The sequence below is a fragment of the Rhinichthys klamathensis genome, unplaced genomic scaffold, assembly GCF_029890125.1.
Source record: "Rhinichthys klamathensis goyatoka isolate OS25496 unplaced genomic scaffold, OSU_Roscu_1.1 h1tg000264l_1, whole genome shotgun sequence".
Taxonomy (NCBI): Eukaryota; Metazoa; Chordata; class Actinopteri; order Cypriniformes; family Leuciscidae; genus Rhinichthys; species Rhinichthys klamathensis.
This window is the reverse complement of record NW_026606785.1, coordinates 903,607-923,680: the sequence shown is the minus strand read 5'-3', so window position 1 is coordinate 923,680 and position 20,074 is coordinate 903,607. Positions and strand designations below refer to the sequence as shown.

Here is a 20,074-nt window from a genome sequence, read left to right as displayed (position 1 = left end):
GAGCGATCGAGCGGAGGGATACAGGAGCGCACAGCGGCGCAGCTGCGCAGAGACGCGCAGGACACAGAGAGAGCGAGATTAAATGCTGGACTGTTGACATATTTCATTTCTGCTCTAAATAATCACACGCGTCGCGACTATGCCGGGGATGATGGACAAAGGCTCGGAGTATCTGGGGAAGGGTCGCTCGAACGGGACGAAAAGCCCGTCTAACGCCTCGAACGGACATTTTTCCGACGAGAGCGGCAGTGACGACGAGCACGGTATAGCCTCAAACACCCCTGCGGAGGTTGTTTATGCATATTGATATATTACAAGCAGTTTGATAAATTCGAAACCTCACACAATGGTTCTTGTTTTCAGATGTGGGCATGCGTGTGGGATCAGATTATCAAGCCAATATTCCTGAATTTGATCCAGGTAGGAATAAACTCCGCGTTCCGCCTTTAAGAACCTGACGGACTGTGGTAGCCTCGGTACACCTTTAATAATTGTTATATAATGAATGTAAAAAAAGTCGCTTTTGGGTATTTTAAGCATCGAATGGTCAATAATAATCTTTTAAATATTTTTTTTATGTTATTGAATGATTTTGTATTCATGAAAAGCTTTTTGTGAAATGATGTTAGCTTCCTCGCTTAGCCACTTATTAGCTAATATACCCAGTAACTTTGACATGTGATTAAATGTGAGTCACGGGTTTATGCTGCTATTTGTTAATTTATAAACCACATATTTAATCAGGAAATAAGTTAACGCTTAAAAGTTGCTGAGTTGTTAAAGTAGCTATGTTGTGTGCCGTTCAGAACTGAATTGAGAATCCGATTAAAATTTCATTCCTGAATCTAGCAAATAGGACGCATAATTGGAAATGGGAGCGAATTTAACCCTCACATACTTGCTGTAACATGCAACAGTTACTACCTTTTTAATAAATACTGGTAAAACTAAACTCGCATTAACAGTTTTGACAGGACATAAATTACCAATTGAATTTCTCACTTAAGAAGTTGCTGTTTATTGACTTTTTTGGAACAAATTTAGTGACTTAGTTGTAGTTTTTTTTTTCTTAATTAACAGAATGTTTACAAATGACTACAACAATATGCTGAAAATATAATGATTGCAAACATTTTATTAATGAATAATGAAATGCATTGCATGTGTTGTTTTCAATAGTACATTCAATTTGAAGTAAAACACTTTTTTATTTTAATAATTTAATGATATTAGAATGATATTTTTTGACATGTAATACACTTTTTTTTTTTTTTTTTTTTTTTTTGTAGGGTCCACAAAATACAGTGATAAAGACAATGGTGGCATGTTGGTTTGGTCCCCATATCACACAATAGTTGATTCGAAATGTAAGTTTTTGCAACTGACTTTTGTGTCATATAAATTTTTTTTAATTGTGAAAAATACTTTAATATTTATATTTTGTATAATACAATTTGTGTCTGTAATGCATTCCCCCCCCACAGTGGACGAGTACATTGCAATCGCGAAAGAAAAGCATGGATACAACGTTGAGCAGGTAAGCTGCGCGAACACCGGGGTCCGAGATATCTCAGTTGTCAGGGACGGCTGACGTACGGATGCTCCTCTTCTGTGCTCCGCAGGCTCTCGGCATGCTCTTCTGGCACAAACACAACATTGAGAAGTCACTCGCTGATCTCCCAAACTTCACCCCCTTCCCTGATGAGTGGACGGTGGAGGACAAGGTGTTGTTTGAACAGGCATTCAGTTTTCATGGGAAGAGCTTCCATAGGATCCAGCAGATGGTGAGTCACGGCCAGCACTCCCAGAGGGTTAACCTCAGTATTAACGCGTCTAGACCACATTTCATCTCAAAATCAAAAAGAGAGAGATAATAAATTACTATCTGGATTTAGAAAACAAAACCTTTTTTAGGATCGCAGGACTTTTTGCATTGATATATTTTATAACTCATTGTAACATCAAATGTTCTCATTATAATTCATGAATCATTCTCATTATGTTCTTGATATTGTAATAGAGTGATATTTCATATTATTTTATTAGGTTACTGAAATGCATTTACCGTTTAAAGGGATACTCCACCGGATTTTCATATTAAACTATGTTATTCCCTTAACTAAGACGAGTTGATACATACCTCTCTCGTCCCAGTGCGTGCACGGCGCGCGAGACACTTTGATCGCACTTAACTAGCCCAGTTCATTCAATACGGGCCCAGAAGAGAAGCGACCAAACACCTCCACGTTTTCCCTATTTAAATACAGTTACACGAGTAGTGTAACTCGACCAAGGACGGTGACACAAAATAAAACGTTGCACTTTTCTAAGCGTGTAAAGTGGATAACTATATTGTATGGCGGAATACCATAGCAAGTGCTTGGGAGCACTTCGACTCGGCGCATATATATCTATGGACTCGGCGCAGTAATATCATCACTCGTGAAAAGTCCTCTCCCTCTCCGGAGTGACGAGAGAGGTATGTATCAACTCGTCTTAGTTAAGGGAATAACATAAGTTTAATATGAAAAACCGGTGGAGTATCCCTTTAATTTAAATTAGCATTATTTAGAAGGCAGTACAATAATTACTAGTGGTCGACCGATATGGGTTTTTTGATGGCCTATGCCGATATCTTAGAGAGCAGGGTGGCCGATATAAAGCCGATATATATATATATATATATATATATATATATACACACTTTATATTTATATAAATCAATATTTAATAAATTAGATACATTTAATAAATATTTAAAAATCTTTCAAATAAACATGCTTAGGCCCTATACTTTAAGATGGCAACTTCTTGAATCTGCAATCCTATTACAGTATTTTTCACAAATAAAGTAATTGTTTAAAAATGTATGAATATGTGAATAAAAGGAAGTAAACACTAAGGGCACTAATCTGGTAATTTCATGCGCACTGATAATCATATTTTTTCAAATAAAGACTTTTTTTTACTTTGACTTTTGACAAGGTAACGCTAATTTTACATACAGCACACAGAGAAAACGACATGAATGTGACACAGTGGGACACTGGATATAGCACAGCATATTTAAAATGAAGGATTTAAAGTTTTTCGATCGAGTCTCCTGTGAAGCTGATCTTCTGTCCGCATTCACACGGACCGTCACTCGCAGGAACACGTTTATGCAGGCTACACATGCACATTTCACAAGATATCACAGCTGGATTCGAATAAATCTGCAAGGTTTGTGAAATTAAATGTTTATTAGATATTCAGAGATTTGTTTAAATTATGTAGATTCGCATTTGCTGAATGTTGATGGTAAATGAAGCCTGATTGTTTGCCTTTTCGGTTACAAATAATATAAAAGCAAACGCTTTACTTTTTCGCATACCATTTACTTTCTTTGATTACTAGTTCTGTAGCCACCGGTTCTGTCTAACAAAGTATTAGATATGACTGACAGAGATCGTAAACTAATGATGACGGAGAATGTGAGTGAGCGTGAGTGCTGTGTGATCAGGCGCTGCGTTCTCTCAGGTGCTTGTGTTCTCAGCGCCGCCCGTCAAAATAAAAGTCAGCGGCGCCGTCAAAATAAAAGTCCCGCTTCCAACACATCGGCCAATCAGAAAAACGTATCGGCCGATGCCTAAATTTAAAAAAAGCCAAATATCGGCCGATATATCGGTCGACCACTAATAATTACTGCCGTTATGTTTAAATATCTCGCAATTACATTTATTTATTTTTTGCTTTATAGGTGAAAATTGTAAAAATGTTACATTTATTATTTTTGCATCAAGAGGTCATGTGCTAAATTTGTAAAAATGTATAACTTATTATACATTACTTACTGCAAGTGTAATTTATTTTTATTATTTATGTTGTATTTTGGGATCAAATCTGTTTTATGAGATCCACCCTATTGAAGTCCTGAGATATCACTTCATAGGAAGTGGCAACCATCGCTATTTGCTTTTTTTTAATCATTAATTCTAGAATTTGATACTTGATTGCAGTTGCCGGACAAATCTATATCCAGCCTCGTGAAGTACTACTATTCGTGGAAAAAAACACGGTCCCGGACAAGTCTAATGGACCGGCAAGCGCGAAAGCTGGCGAACCGGAATAATCAAGATGAAAGGTCATTCATTCTTTGAGCTCAGTATTTAGTTTAGTCTTTCTAATGTTTCAGGGACTCACTTATTTTTGTGTTTGATGCATTAGTGAGGAAGAGATGGAAGAGGGCAACCCCATTGAGGCCAATGACAGTGATTATGACCCTACGAAAGAGGCAAAGAAGGAGGTAATGTCATTATATAATAACAACATTTCAATCATGACAACTCTCGAAATAGTTTTAACATGTTATTGAATATGGCAATGTATTTGGTCTCGGTGGACTAGATGTAAGATCTGTTGCTGCATGAATAGACACGCATGAGTCCTGAATCAGATCTAGACAGGGGGAGGTGGAGGCGTTCAGACGAACTCTGCAGGACTAGCTTACAGCAAACACTGAGCCAGACTATTAGGATGTCTGAATCTCATTGGCTGCAGAGGCCAATCAGCTTGTGCCATGCGTTAGTGATGTGATTGCTTGCAGATTGCATTTAAAGGACCATCAGACGGCGCCCTCTAGAGTTTTTTTTTTGTTGAACTAGATATATTCAAAGCCGTGTAACCAGGGGTCCCATTAATAAAACTTTGCGTCAGAAGTGGCGTACGGATGAAACATAGGACGTGCGTACGCCAGGGTGGGAATTATGTAATTTTAGGGGCAAGGCCATTTGGCCTCCACCTTTTCTTTTTTTTTAGGGGCACCAAGGCCATATGACAGGGCACAAAGGCCATTGAGTACAATTCGATGGTTTTCCCATTCAGATTGATACCATAACATCCTAATTTGGAATAAGACTTTTTTAATAAAAAAAAAAAAACATTTTTTAATGAGAGAGAGAGAGCCATTACATCCAGAAGGTATACACCCGGTCCCTCACACAACAATAGAAACAACATAAATGCCAATAAAAGCATTCAGAAACACCACAAATGCCAATAAAAGCACAAGTATGATCTCATTTGAAAGCTGACACCTGGTAGTTTAATGTAAATGTAGAATTAATTATTGTCATAATGAAAAAAATAGTTATAAATAGATTAAAAAAATTAAAGTTATGAGATTTTTTTTTTTATGAAACATCTTCATGAAAATAAAATTGAAGTTGGCATTGTATCAATCTAGAAATGCACTGCAGCTAAAGCCACATGTCTGACCATGTTATACTTAAAATCTGAAGAAGATATGTCTAAAACTCTGTATTTAGGTAAATGTTTTTCAAGATCATGTCATATGACTTTATTTATTAGCTTAGCACACCATCAATAAACGACAATTTATGAGATTAAAACCATGTTTGTGCTCTAAACTTACTTTATAACTCAAGTCGAGTGTTCTAAATAACCTTCTGTGATCTGATTTGGCTTCAGATAAAAAAAAATCAGACAGAAAATATAATATTTTATGTATAATGCAACGATGATAAAGTCTATCGATTAGCATAACATTTTACATATAATCTATTACAATGAAAATGCCTGACATGGCTCGAAGAACACAGGTAAGTCAAATATCATTGCAAAAATGTTTATTGTCTTCAAAACGACATAATCTGCATGTTACAGCGATCTGTTAGCTCTGTTTGTGGTCGGAGATTTGGGATTTCCTGCATTGTCGAACGCTCTTCTTCATGTGTTTCAAATATTAATAATGTGTTCAGTAGAGCGCCGGCGCCCTCAGGCTGCTGGTATGAATTGAAAACACAGCACATCAGTATACAGCGCTCATAATGATTACATCGACGCAGTTGGCTATAAATTCAATAAAATATTATTCCTGTCAATAGAAATCTGATGTAAACTGATAATATATCAATATTTCTCCAAATCTGCACACTTTTGAGCTAAAAGCCGTGAGGGACGTTGTTTTGTGAATCGCTGTCATGACAGCACAGGAGTTTTTTTATGAATGGGAGCGTCTGACGCAAATGGTTACGTGCGTGTCGTTCTTCTGTTGGTGCTGACGTTACATGCTTCTTGCACTGCTGTTTTGAGGCGTGAGATCATCGATGTGATTATGACACTGCACCTGCGCGAATCCACGAACTAATTGAAGTTCAGAGACTACTTGGGTGGCTCGCTGTAATTCAAAGCAAGCCCACTATGCCGCACTGGCGCTTTATACATGGAACTTGGACAGGGCCAGGGCGCACAGGCCACTGTGGCCGTACGATGATTTTTTTTTTTTCACGGGGTATGAAGGCCAAAGTGTAGGGTATAATTCCCACGCTGGCGTAAGCACAGAAATGTTCGGATTTATAAAACCGCGCGCACGCACATCCTACGCAGTTTTCCCTTAATAAATCACAATCAATTCTAAAAGTAGCTTAGCTTTTGCGGCTTCTTGTCACGCCCATAGTTGCCCATAAATAGTCCGTGAAACGCCCACAAGTTAATATTCATCGATTGCGAAATCATGGCAAACACAGAACGGAAAACCAAGAAACGTAACTTCACTCAATGTGAAGTAGAAGTTATCGTTGGCGAGGTGGAAAAGAGGAGTAACATGTTGTTTGGAGGGCACAGTGTGGGCATTACTAATGCCAAAAAGGCACTTGAGTGGCAAAAGATTGCAGACGCCGTTAACGCTGCAGCCTCACAACCTCGGACCGTGGCCGAAATAAAAAACAAATGGTCGGACATCAAGCAAAAAAGCTTATAGCGCTCCATCGCCAGTGTTGTGATGGCATTTTATTACCATCCATTTGATTGCATCTGACAAGCTACAGATGTGTTATGAGGATGAACTGCATAACATGCCAATATTATTGCAGAACATATTTCACTTTTCTTTTTGCAAATGTGTTAATTTGCATTTCTGTTGTAATCCTCGTTTGATTTTGTTTGTTTTACACTGCAGATCGATCAAACGGGTGTTCGTGTAGGCTGTTAATTGTAATACTTGCTTTGTGAAGTCTTTATTTATGAGAGGCAGTATTGCCATTTCTTTTACACAACGGTCTACAGTTTCACACACTTTCACGTGTTTCTTCCATCGGCCGACGGTGTCGCCATTTCTCATTTCACCCGTTTTTGTGCGTACGCCTGGGCCAGAGTTTACGTGAAGGACCGCACATTTTCCCATCAAGTTTGCTTTTTATAAATACCAATTATTGCGTAGAGAGCGGCATACTCCTCCTTTTGTGCGTACGCAAACGAGGCCCAGGACTTGACGAGTCACTCCTATTAGCCACTTTGGTGGGTTGAATTTTATGTAAAATACATTTTTCAATTGTAGTCTTTTAAAAAGGCATTTGAAATGATAAACTAAGTGCAACATCTAGTGTTGTCATAAATACAGATTTTTCGATAGATGGTGATTCTGAAATATCTGAACTATACAGCACCAGCTGCACGTTCTCGCTCTATATCTCTCTGACAGCGAGCGACACAAACCTGTGTTCCTGTACTCACTCGTTTCATTTGCTCCGGATGAATATTGTTGGTGTTACAGGGCTTGAATTTCGGCGTTGGATTGTGCATATTGAGCATCATTTTACTCAATCCTGCAGATTTTGTGCTCACACCCAAAGTGCGTGCACATAAAGACTAGTATATGCTATATAGAGCAGTATAATGAATCCGTGCGTCAGCTCTTAAAGTGACAGCAGCCTAATATACCGGCTGCCAAATTATGAGATAATATAAAAAATATCTAAATGACAGTTTTTCCCCATGGTATCGATGTCAAAATTGTGGCCAGTGAAAATGCTGAGTGGCTAGTGACTTTCAGGGTACCCGCGGGTCTTAAAAGCCTTGAAAAAGTCTTGAATTTGATCATCTCAAATTAAGGCCTTAAAAGCCTTGAATTTTGTATACCAAGTCTTGGATTTCGTTACAAAGGTCTTATTTATGTTTTTGCCTTTGCTAGGATTAAGTTCATACGGTAACTAAATTAACTGTTACTAATGTTGGCTAATTCAAAATGTATGCAACGTTGAGTTTGGTTGAGTGCACCTCGCGCTCCACGTCATAGCAGAAGAAGCGATCGCGTGCGCACCCGTTACTATGGTTACTAGGCAAGTGAGGTACAGAACAAGATAGTACCTAGCCTAGTTTAATCCGCTGTGGCCACAAATGACAGAATTTAAACCCCAAATACGAGCTTTTCTGTTAAAAGAACATATTTTCTACCCGGTCTTTTCAATAGTATCTGGCAACCATGCGCACGCTTTCTCTCTACACTGCTGAAGCGCGGATTATCTGAAAACACAGACAAGCTGGTTGGCAACAGTTGGCATTCAGCGATCTTTATTTAAAATGTTGTAGCCTACTTGAATTAAAGTGTCATCCAGTCGGTCTGTGTTCTGTCACGAGCCGCTTGCGCTGTTTGTGCGACTAAATCTGCGATCAAAATGCAGGCTGATATATCCACCAGTGTTCATACGAGCAAGAATGCAATGTTTCCCGAATATCCACACGATTTCAAATGTGACATTGATTTTATACAACAGTAAAAAAGAAAAGAAAAAAAGGGTAACATTAAGTGATGTACTACATTTAAAACAGCATTGTCAGGCTTATTGCTCTGTTTTGCAACGAAATATGTGGCTTTGAACGAATCGTGAGATCCAATGAATGAATGACTCAAAGAATCACTCATAAAGATAGGGAGTTACCTACAGTTAGGTGGCCTACTGGCGATTTTAATGTTTTTTAACATTGCAAATTTAATGAACATTGTTTTATTTAAAGCATTATTTCTGTCTTTTTTTAAGGTATTACAAAGGTAAAAAAAGGGGATAATTATGTAGAACTGCACAAGTGCTACTGCTAAAGTCGTGCAATGTCAATCATTTCTCATAAGCCTAATTGAATTGGCCTAGAGAGAATAATTATTATGACATTTTCTGTCTAAAGAATACATATAAAATAACTACCAAAAGTAAAGTAACTGCAGTTTGACTAAAAGTGGACAAAAAATGCAAAGACTTTTCGTCAACTACAACTATAAAAAACTGGATGACTCAAATGTGATTAAGACCAATAAACATTTTCGTCTTAAGACTAAATAAAAAATGGCTGCCAGAATTACACTGGCCTACATACACGTGCGCGCTACAATGCTGTTGCGTATGTATTAAATGAATTAAATAAACATTTTACTTAAATTATCAGTCAAGTAGCTTCCTTGTACATAATTATTTTCTAGGGTTTAAAATGTATACAGATTTGACATTTTCCCCTCATACTTCTGTCGGAATGGGTACGAAGTTGGCATTGAATTTCATTTGAAATGGTATTAAAAAGGTCTTAAAAAGCCTTGAATTTAAGTTGGAGGATCCTGGGGGCACCCTGGACTTTACTAAACCACTAGCCACAGTGGCTGGAGCGCAGAAGTTAAGGTCAGGCCCTGCATGTAACCAACAAAAGGGAATATGACCGTACACTTCAGCTTTTCCAGCGCTCTATACAGTCATTTGTTTAGGTGTAACAATATATCGTGTCACAATAGATCGCAATACAAAAATGCAACAATATGTATCGTGGATAGTTCACCCAAAATAAAAATGACTGTGTGAGAAACAAAATCAAGTTTTCAGGTTTTAGTGTCAGTACTACATTAAACTGCTATATATAATTTTGAATATAATGTATATTAATGCAATGGGGAATATTTGTGTGCCTGATAATGCCAGATGTCTGATGTTACCAGTAAAAAGTGTCCGACATTATTTTAAATATATCTAGTCAGTGACCGAGTGCAAGCATTTTCGCCTAAAATAATTCAGTATTTTCAGCTTCAGAATCATGAATATTGTTACTCTGGTGTCTCTATTGTCCTGTGCTTTGGGTTTCAGCACCAAGTCCAGCCTATTCATTTACACACACAATGAAATACCAAATTCAGCATTTTAATCATTTAATCATCAAGCATTTAGCATTGTGTATTGCAATAATATCATATTAATAACAGTATCGTGATATGTATCGAATCGTGACATGAGGGTACCGCTACACCCCTAGTAATCTGTTCTCCCCCCCGATAGAGTCAACCAGAGCCTCAGACACTGAGCTCCAAAATGGGTCTGGGCCGGCGAGAGCACCAGACGCTGCAGCACCGGCACCACAGCCAGCGGTCCAAGTGCCGGCCGCCCAAAGGCATGTTCCTCACGCAGGAGGACGTGGTGGCGATCTCCTGCAGCTCCAGCGCCGCCAGCTCAGTCCTGCGGCAGCTCGACAGCGAGCTCGTGTCCCTCAAACGGCAGGTGCGCTGAGGACTTACCGTTAGTGCTCACACTTTACACTGAGGCTCATTAGTTAACATTAGTTAAAGGGTTAGTTCACCCCATAATGAAAACTCTCAGTAATTACTCTCCCTCATGTTGTTCAACCCCGTAAGACTGTCGTTCATCTTCAGAACACAAATTAAGATATTTCTGATTAAATCTGAGAGCTGGATCACTCCTCCATAGGCTTCTAAGGGATCGAAACTGGCCGGCCCAGAAAAACATTGTTAAAATAGTCCGAGTGACGACAGCGGCTCAATCTTAAGTTTATCAAGCGACGAGAATACTTTTTGTGCGCAAAAAACAAACAAAAATAACGACTTTATTCAACTATTCATTTCCTTCTCTGTGGGCCTCGAGTGAGTTCACGTAGTGTAACAGCGCAGCGCTTCTGGGTTGTACGTCACACGCAGGCTCACTATTGGCCGACGCTGGTCATGTGTGTGATGCGTGTGACGTCACAGAAGCGCTGCGCAATTACTATTTTAACAATGTTTTTCAGGGCTGTCAAGTTTCGATCCCTTAGAAGCCTATGGAGGAGTGATCCAGCTCTCAGATTTAATAAAAAAAATCTTAATTTGTGTTCTGAAGATGAACGAAAGTCTTACGGGGTTGAACAACATGAGGGAGAGTAATTACTGACAGAGTTTTCATTATGGGGTGAACTAACCCTTTAATGTATTAACTAACACGAAACAAATGTATTTTTGATAATTTGATAATGTTAGTTTATACAAATACAGCTGTTTGTTCATGTTAGTTCACAGTGCATTAACTAATGTTAACAAGGCTTTAATAAAGTATTAGTTAATTTTGAAATTAACAAAGATTAATAAATACTGTATTTTTAAGTGCAGTTCATGCTAACTAATATAATGAACTAATGAACCCTATTGTAAAGTGTTACAGAATTAGTAAATGACAGGCAAAGCCTTTGAAGAAGATTGTCGATGTCTTCTTTCCTCCTCACATGTTCAGCTGGTTTCCTTCAGGTCCAGAATGCCAAGCAGTTGAACAGCGGACTCAAGCAGAAGATGGAGGACGGCATTGATGAATTCAGACTGCCTGAGGTACTTACACCTTTACTTATGCGCACTTCAATCTGAAGCATGTCCGGGTTTGCTCGCATGTTAATATCATTAAAGTGGCGATGAGTCAACTTTATTTTCTGTAGCGCTTTATACAAAACAGATTTTTTTACTAATGATCAGATTGTTTGACTAATGATCTTTGCAACGGAAGTGAATCAATTAAAACTGACTTTAGCTGGACAATAACTTTATTCTAAAGCTGTCATAAAGCCAAAACAATCTCTGTTACTGTAATCTCCTATTATCACTGTAAAGCTGCTCTGAAACAGTCCATATTGTTAAAAGCGCTGTATAAATGAAGGTGACTTGACTTTTAAAGCAGCTTTACAGTGATAACAGGAAATTTATGCATTCAGTTCAGTGTTGGTTCAGTTGTAAAGAGCATCAATTATTAAATTGGTTCATTTCATCTATAAAGAATTTTAAAAATCTTGTATAATATGACTTGGTGGTTTTGTTTGTTTGGTTTTAATTGTATTTATATGATATTTGTATTTTTGTAATTGAATTTTTGCCATGAAAATAGCCTTGGATGCTGACGTGACGCTAAATAAAACAATCTGAATCCTCTATAAAGCAGTTCTGCAGAAATTGATGTCATCGTCCAGCTCAGTTCAGTTCTCGTATAACAGCGACAGATCAATAATATTGTTGAAGTGTCCCTAACGGTTTAACAACAGTGTTGTCTTTGTTCCAGTGCACCCAAAAAATCAACGCCCGCTGGACAACAGACGAGCAGCTCTTGGCGGTACAAGGTATATAAACCGTAAACCGTTTCAGTTCCACAACAGATCAGTGATGCGCGGGTCGGCTTTTTTTCCAACCCGCGGGTCCCGCTTTTATGAAATTATTTGGCCTGCCCGCAGCACTGTGTCTATTTTTACGACCCGCCCCGCACCCGCGACCGTTAAATAGACATGGGTATTGTAATGTAAATGAAAACAGCCTTTATTTCAGCCTGAAAGTGCTTGGAAACATCGCCCTGTAAACTGGCAACAACAGACGATTATGAATATGAACCATAAATCAGGTCATTAATAAGATAGGCCTACTAATAAACATTTTCAACATTTACAAAGCAGCGTTTGTATTCATCTAATAGGCTAAACCACCCCCACAAATATGTCTTGACATGCTGGAAGTGCCATTTTGTGGCTCTCCTGTTTGTATATTTCACACGAGCTGCGCTTCACGTAGCCGAGACTGTCTCCTGCTGCAACTGTGTCTGAGAACCGCTCCCAAACATCAGATTTAGCAGCCTGAACTTTTTTTTCTTTTAATTATGTAAATTCCCGACCTAGATTTCTCCCGCACCTCGTCTTCCATCTTCACTTGTATTCTCCGCTCTTGTTGTCGTGGCTGGCGGCGGCGGGAGCTGCTTGGCGCGCCGCTTTCGTGACGTGTCATGTGACGCCGAAGGTTTGGGGACATCACGCAAGTTACATTGCTAAGGCATTCGTATTGTAACCTTATAAGATCCTAATAAAATATGAAAATAGATATTCCCAAATATTTAATATAGGCTGGAAATTGCTAACCTAGCCCTAGCCAGATGAATTTCGCTCCGCCTAGCTTCACTCATCCATCTGGAACCGATCCATTGAAATGGCGTTTCAGAAGGCTGGGCCTTATCAAAAATCCTTGCATATGATTGGATAAGCCACTTGTCTGTCATCTTTATCGACGTGCTATTTCAACCACTCACACCAAAGCCAACCCGTGACGCTGAAGAATCCGGTCGGGAGAAGGCACTGATCTATATAACATCGTTTCCACCAACAAAAGCCTTAAGAGCCGTTCTCTGATGTTCTTTTAATGAAACAATATTAGGTAGATTGGACAACACGGATGAAATAGCAGCATCAATGTTAACGCTTGCTTCCTCGATGCGAGCCGCCATTGTTGTCTGAATCAAAACAGTCTCACGGTCGCTTCTCCACTACGTCACATCTATGAAACTCCCGCCCTGCGTCCTGATTGGCTAAACCATAAAGTTGGTTGCAGAAATCACTCTCAATGGAAGAGGTTCCAGATGGATGTGAGTGAAGCTAGGCGGAGCGAAATTCATCTGGCTAGGGCCAGGTTAGGAAATTGCACGCAACATACATGGATTTTTTTTTAAATTAATGACCCGCACCAACCCGCCCTGCAAATAAAGTGACAATGTCTTTCCCCGACCCGCGGTTACGAGTCGACCCGCGCATCACTACAACTGTTCTTATGCAGAACGTCATTCATGACATCCTTTTTTGCACCATTCAACCAGGAGTACGGAAATATGGGAAGGACTTCCAGGCTATTGCTGACGTCATAGGGAATAAAACCGTGGGACAGGTAAAGAATTTCTTTGTGAACTATCGGCGGCGGTTTAACCTGGACGAGGTGCTTCAGGAATGGGAGGCGGAACAGGGCACTCGTACTCCCAACGGAGATGGAGCCAATTCTGGTGAGGATGGGAAACACAGCAACACCTCCTCCGGGAAGAGCACAGATGAGGAAGAGGAAGAGGTAAGGGTTAGGGCTCACTGTAGTTACTGGGATACTTGCCAAGGCGGGCATTTTGAGATCAATCTGTGTGAATTTGTCAGTTCAGTTACAATGCTTAAAATGGCAACACTTGAAAACACGTGCAAATGCTAAACCTCCGTGACCGTGCAGCGCTGGCCCGATCGGGACACTGGCGGTTCCTGTCCATAACCTCTCTCACGCTGAAAGCCACTCCTGCATCTGCCATGTTCAGCACTGGATGAGTGACAAACCATTGTCCCCGTTGTAACATAGCACTAGGTGAATAGAGGATGACGTCTAGTGGAGAAGACTAGTAATAAGACGTCAAACAAATATTATGTTTACAAACGCTTACGGAAATAAATACGCTAAAAATATTGATTCGTGGCTTTTGAAAATCGAAACCAGATTTTAAAAACAATTAATTGAGAAATCGATTTGCTTGCCCTAGTAATGATTAACCCTGTGAAGCCTGACTCGTGAAATAAGAGTGAGACTAATCTTTTCTTTTTGTTTTTTTTGTGGAACTGTTCATCAAACTATATAAACATTTATGACTCATATAGTTTGATATAGTGAGAATACGGATGAAAAAAAGGCTTTAATTTTATTAATACGCCCAAACTGAGCAAAAATTTTTTACAATTTACAGCATCAGAATTTTATCTTATAAAAATCAGCATCTGCACCAAATTGCACATGAAGCACGGAAATGAAGGTGGTAATGTTTTATAATTAAGGCCTGTGCACACAGGGACGCTTATCGCCAGTGAAAATCGCTTGAACACAAAGACGTATCGAGAAACGCTGCCAATAAGCACGCGCGATTATCGTCCCGGTGTGCACGAGGCTTTATGCTAATAGGCCTTTTACTCGCTAAACTATCTATCAGATGACAAAAGATTGTGTGCGACAGGGTTTAGTTTTTATCATATTGCTAATTTAGAAGCCTTAGAAATTGTGTATCAAATGTACAGTGGGCTTAAAAATGTCAGGTAACACTTTACAATAAGATTCATTAGTTAACATTAATGTATTTACTAACCATGAGCACTACATTTGTTACAGTATTTATTCATCTTTGTTGACGTGAGTTAATAAAAATACAGTCATTCATTGTTCATGTTCGTTCACAGTGCATTAACTAATGTTAACAATATTTTAATAAAGTATTAGTAAATGTTGAAATTAACATTTAACAACGTGTAATAAATAAGTGCAGTTCATTATTAGTTCATGTTAACTAATGAACCATATTGTAAAGTGTTACCAAATGTCTCATGTTTGACTGAACAACTCCTTTAAAAACTAAGATGAGATGTTTTTGGTTGCACTGTTGTTTTGTAGTTGTGCTCTACATAAACCTTGTCTTCTCTCACGATCAGGGTCAGGTGACCCCGGCCTCGGGCCCGTCTCCTGTAGCCGCGTCCTCCTCCTCATCCTCCTCTTCATCATCTCTGCCGGCCTCGCTCCACCAGCCTCCGCCTCTCCTGCGCCCCTCTCTCCCCGCCACCCCGGCGTTACACCGCCAGCCTCCGCCTCTGCAGCAACAGGCCCGCTTCCTGCAGCCCCGGCCCGCCCTGCACCAGCCCCCGCCACTCATCCGGCCCTCCGCCCCCCTGCCCCCCCGCCTCAACCCCCGGCCGGCAGCACCCGTCCCGGCGCCGCCGCCGCCCTCTCTGCTGGAGACGCCCTCCTCCTCCTCGCTACACTGACCTGCTCATACACCTGTGGCGGCGCAGGGGAAGCTAGCCGTTAGCTAGCAGTGCTCGTTGTGAATACTAGAAAAAGAGGATTGTTTTAAACTGTATATATTAGTTATGTAACTGTCTATTTATTTGAACTGATTTTCTTTCTGATTTTAGGTTTTGTAATCATGTCGTAATCATGTTGTACTTTAAAGGGATGGTTCACCCGAAAATGAAGAAAATTAGCCCATGATTTACTCACCCTGGGTGTTTTTGACTTTCTTCTTTCAGACGAATACAATCAGAGTTATATTAAGTAATGTCCTGGCTCTTCCAAGCTTTATAATGGCAGTGGTCGGCTGTATATTTTTTGGAAGTCCATCAAAGTGCATCTATCCATGATAAAAGTGCGTCTATCCATGATAAAAGTGCGTCTATCCATGATAAAAGTGCGTCTATCCATGATAAAAGTGCGTCTATCCATGATAAAAGTGCATCTATCCATGATAAAAGTGCGTCTATCCATGATAAAAGTGCATCTGTCCATGATAAAAGTGCGTCTATCCATGATAAAAGCGCATCTATCCATGATAAAAGCGCATCTATCCATGATCAAAGTGCATCTATCCATGATCAAAGTGCATCTATCCATGATCAAAGTGCATCTATCCATGATCAAAGTGCATCTATCCATGATAAAAGTGCATCTGTCCATGATAAAAGTGCATCTATCCATGATAAAAGCGCATCTATCCATGATAAAAGTGCATCTATCCATGATAAAAGTGCATCTATCCATGATAAAAGTGCGTCTGTCCATGATAAAAGTGCGTCTGTCCATGATAAAAGTGCGTCTATCCATGATAAAAGTGCATCTATCCATGATAAAAGTGCGTCTATCCATGATAAAAGTGCGTCTATCCATGATAAAAGTGCGTCTATCCATGATAAAAGCGCATCTATCCATGATAAAAGTGCATCTATCCATGATCAAAGTGCATCTATCCATGATCAAAGTGCATCTATCCATGATCAAAGTGCATCTATCCATGATCAAAGTGCATCTATCCATGATAAAAGTGCATCTGTCCATGATAAAAGCGCATCTATCCATGATAAAAGCGCATCTATCCATGATAAAAGCGCATCTATCCATGATAAAAGTGCATCTATCCATGATAAAAGTGCATCTGTCCATGATAAAAGTGCGTCTGTCCATGATAAAAGTGCGTCTATCCATGATAAAAGTGCGTCTATCCATGATAAAAGTGCGTCTATCCATGATAAAAGTGCGTCTGTCCATGATAAAAGTGCGTCTGTCCATGATAAAAGTGCGTCTATCCATGATAAAAGTGCATCTATCCATGATAAAAGTGCGTCTATCCATGATAAAAGTGCGTCTATCCATGATAAAAGTGCGTCTATCCATGATAAAAGTGCGTCTATCCATGATAAAAGTGCGTCTATCCATGATAAAAGTGCATCTATCCATGATAAAAGTGCGTCTATCCATGATAAAAGTGCCCCACACGACTCCAGGGTTAATAAAGGCCTTTTTTTAAACGAGAGTTTTGAAAGCGAGATGTGGCTTGAGTTTGTTGGCCAGCGCTGTGTTTGAACCGCGAGAGGCGTCTAAGCTTACGATACTCCTACATCACACATCGATATATCTATATTTAAAACTTTATCGACTAAAATAACTAGCTTCCGGCAGACGGCCGTACGCATCGATTTACGCCAAAAGAGAAACACTTGACCCGCGACTCACAACGTAATGATGAACGCGGTTGGCCAGCGCTGTGTGTTTGAACCGCGAGAGGCGTCAAAGCTAACGCCACTCCCACATCACACATCGTCAAGTGTTTCTCTTGTGGTGTAAGTCGACTTGCGTACGGTACGGCCGTCTGCCGGAAGCTGGTTATTTTAGTCGATAAAGTTTTAAATATGGATATTTTTCTTACACAAACGCATCACTTTGCTTCAGAAAGCCTTTATTAGCCCTGGAGCCGGGAGGAGCACTTTAATCATGGATGGATGCACTTTGATGGACTTAAAAAAAATATACCCATTCACTGCCATTATAAAGCTTGGAAGAGCCAGGAAATTTATTAATATAACTCTGATTTGTATTCGTCTGAAAGATGTATTTCATGTACACCTAGGACGGCTTCAGGGTGAGTAAATCATGGACTAATCTTCTTCATTTTTGGGTGAACTATCGAAACAACCTTCAAGTCTTTAAAATATTGTGTTCTGTCTCTGCACTTTTCCTTGTTGTATCTACGGTGTACGGCGAACCTCTTTAAACGTGGGGTTCGCTCGGCATCTTGTTGTTCTTCTGTGTTTGTGATTGTCATGTTATCTTGTTTCATATTTTAATATTTGGTGCTACAGGATGACAGAAAATCACCTGTCCTGATTCTTTGCCAGATTATCTTGCCATCAAAGTGCTCTTAACAAGTAAGACAATATAATGAATCACTAATGAAAATCATAGAAGAATCTTACTGTCACTTTTTCATGAGTTTTTTTTGTATATAGATACCAAAAACTTTCTTAGTCCCTCGAGTATAAAACACTTAATTTCAACATCAACTCATTATTTTTGTTAATTAGCATTAATTTTGGTTTCTTTATAAACCTGTTTGACTTGCATAAATGTGTAAAGGATCCACACGTTCCCACCAGACATTAAGCTGTTTCATTAGTGGTGTGCTGTTGGTTGATCAGAGCATGTAGCGTTGCCCTGTTCTCCACCCTGCGGAAAGTGGGATTGGGATGAACTTCGGATTGGGGATCAGTGGGCCGTGGTTACGTGCACATCATTTTCAAATGAAGGTCTATATTCTGGTTAAACCTTTCTTCTGAAAAGATGTTTACACTCCACGGCTCTAAATGTTACTGTGTGTACATGTAATGAGCATTATCCGAATAAACCAATGTGCATTCTTTCCCTGTTTATTCTCTTTTGGAAACAATGGTGATCCTCCTGACATTTATTTTATCTATTTAAAGTCCCCCTGTGGTGAAAATCCAGCTTTTAATGTTGTTTATATGTCTATGTGGTGTTTTTAATGTGCTTTAAGACAAACCATGTGTAAATTCATAAATCGACAGCATTGCTGAGTATTTCCTCCTTAAAACTGCAGTGAACCAAAGACAGTCTCAAAAACACGGTTTGAAATCGCTGGTGTTTCTGACGTCACAAACGACCTTGTAACCAATCAGATCAACGTGTGATTGTCAACCAGTGGATCTCTGAGCTGAGTGAGTGAGTGGAGGCGGGGCTCATTTGCATATTCATACAATCGCGTATACTAAATGAGGCAAGGGTGTCGAGTTACATTCAAGATATTTTAAGGCATGAATAATATTTTTTTTCAAGGAAAAAACTGTTAAATATGTCATTTTGGTGATCAAAGATGAGTTTTAAGGGATACAATGATTGACTACAGGGGGACTTTAAACATCATTTTTCAATGTGTCCTTAATAGCACACAAGATCGTGATGAGAAAAACAGGTTGAGATTTTATTTATGTTTGAAGAATGTTAGTGAAGAAAGTATTTTTGCTCCATTAATTTTATTCTAATGAATAGATTGATTTAACACGACAACTGTATAACCCAGTATTACAGATGTTTGGATATGCGGATATTCAGTCATGGTAAATATTCTGAAAAAAAAAATGCTTCAAAATGACATTTGCATCATCAGAATTAATATGGGAATATTCTTGTGCATAGAAGCAGTCATTGTGTAAACCTTTTTTCCACTTATGTACCATTTTTCTCCTGGTTAAATCGTTCATAATTTCTCTTTTCTGAATAGTTCTTAAAAAGATTTGTGCTGTTTTAACCTTTTATATTATTATTATTTTAAAAAATGAATCAGTTATGATATTTGTGAGTGTGGAACTCAAGTTTTTAAAAGATTGTTGTTGTTTTTTGGTATTGGTTTAATAGCCTACTGTATGGAGTTGGCTGCATATTGACAAATGCTACGTCTTAAACAGTACAAAACATTTTTGGACGATATTTTATTTTCAATATTCCTTTTCGTATCTCTGCTTTTCTTTTATAAACCCTTCATTTTGAAATGTTATTTTAAAACGGGTTGTAGGCAGCTCAGAGTGTTGTGGCATCATATGCAAAATAATGAAAAGTCCCCTTAAATGTGTGCCCAACGCATGTTCATATGTGAAGTGTTATAATCTGTCATGTGCTCGTCATATGGAAACATTAAAACACGTTTGAACAGACAAGTTTCATTTTCGTTTGATCTAAGTTAGCGTGCCATGACGACAGGAACACTGCGGTGTGTCTGTTTGACTTTCTCTCTCATAGTTTAAAGATGCGTTAATGTGTGTGAGATGTGGTAATGTGTGTGTCGGCATTTTAAGCGCATTCTATTTCTGTAATAATTTCGTTTATAGAAACTTCCTGCGATGCACTTTCCGT

General features: G+C 39.1%; 1 protein-coding gene across 1 annotated transcript; it reads left to right on the top strand.

Moving 5' to 3' along the window:
* The first annotated feature begins 26 nt into the window (after window positions 1-26).
* rcor3 (REST corepressor 3) lies at window positions 27-15,868 on the top strand. The gene is made up of 12 exons (XM_056267860.1): window positions 27-263; window positions 364-420; window positions 1,290-1,367; window positions 1,485-1,537; window positions 1,623-1,784; window positions 3,999-4,123; window positions 4,207-4,285; window positions 10,089-10,307; window positions 11,321-11,398; window positions 12,117-12,174; window positions 13,686-13,927; window positions 15,313-15,868. Exons 1-12 carry the CDS (start codon window positions 140-142, stop codon window positions 15,640-15,642), a joined length of 1,605 nt encoding a protein of 534 aa, XP_056123835.1. The 5' UTR covers window positions 27-139; the 3' UTR covers window positions 15,643-15,868.
* Window positions 15,869-20,074: the final 4,206 nt, after the last annotated feature.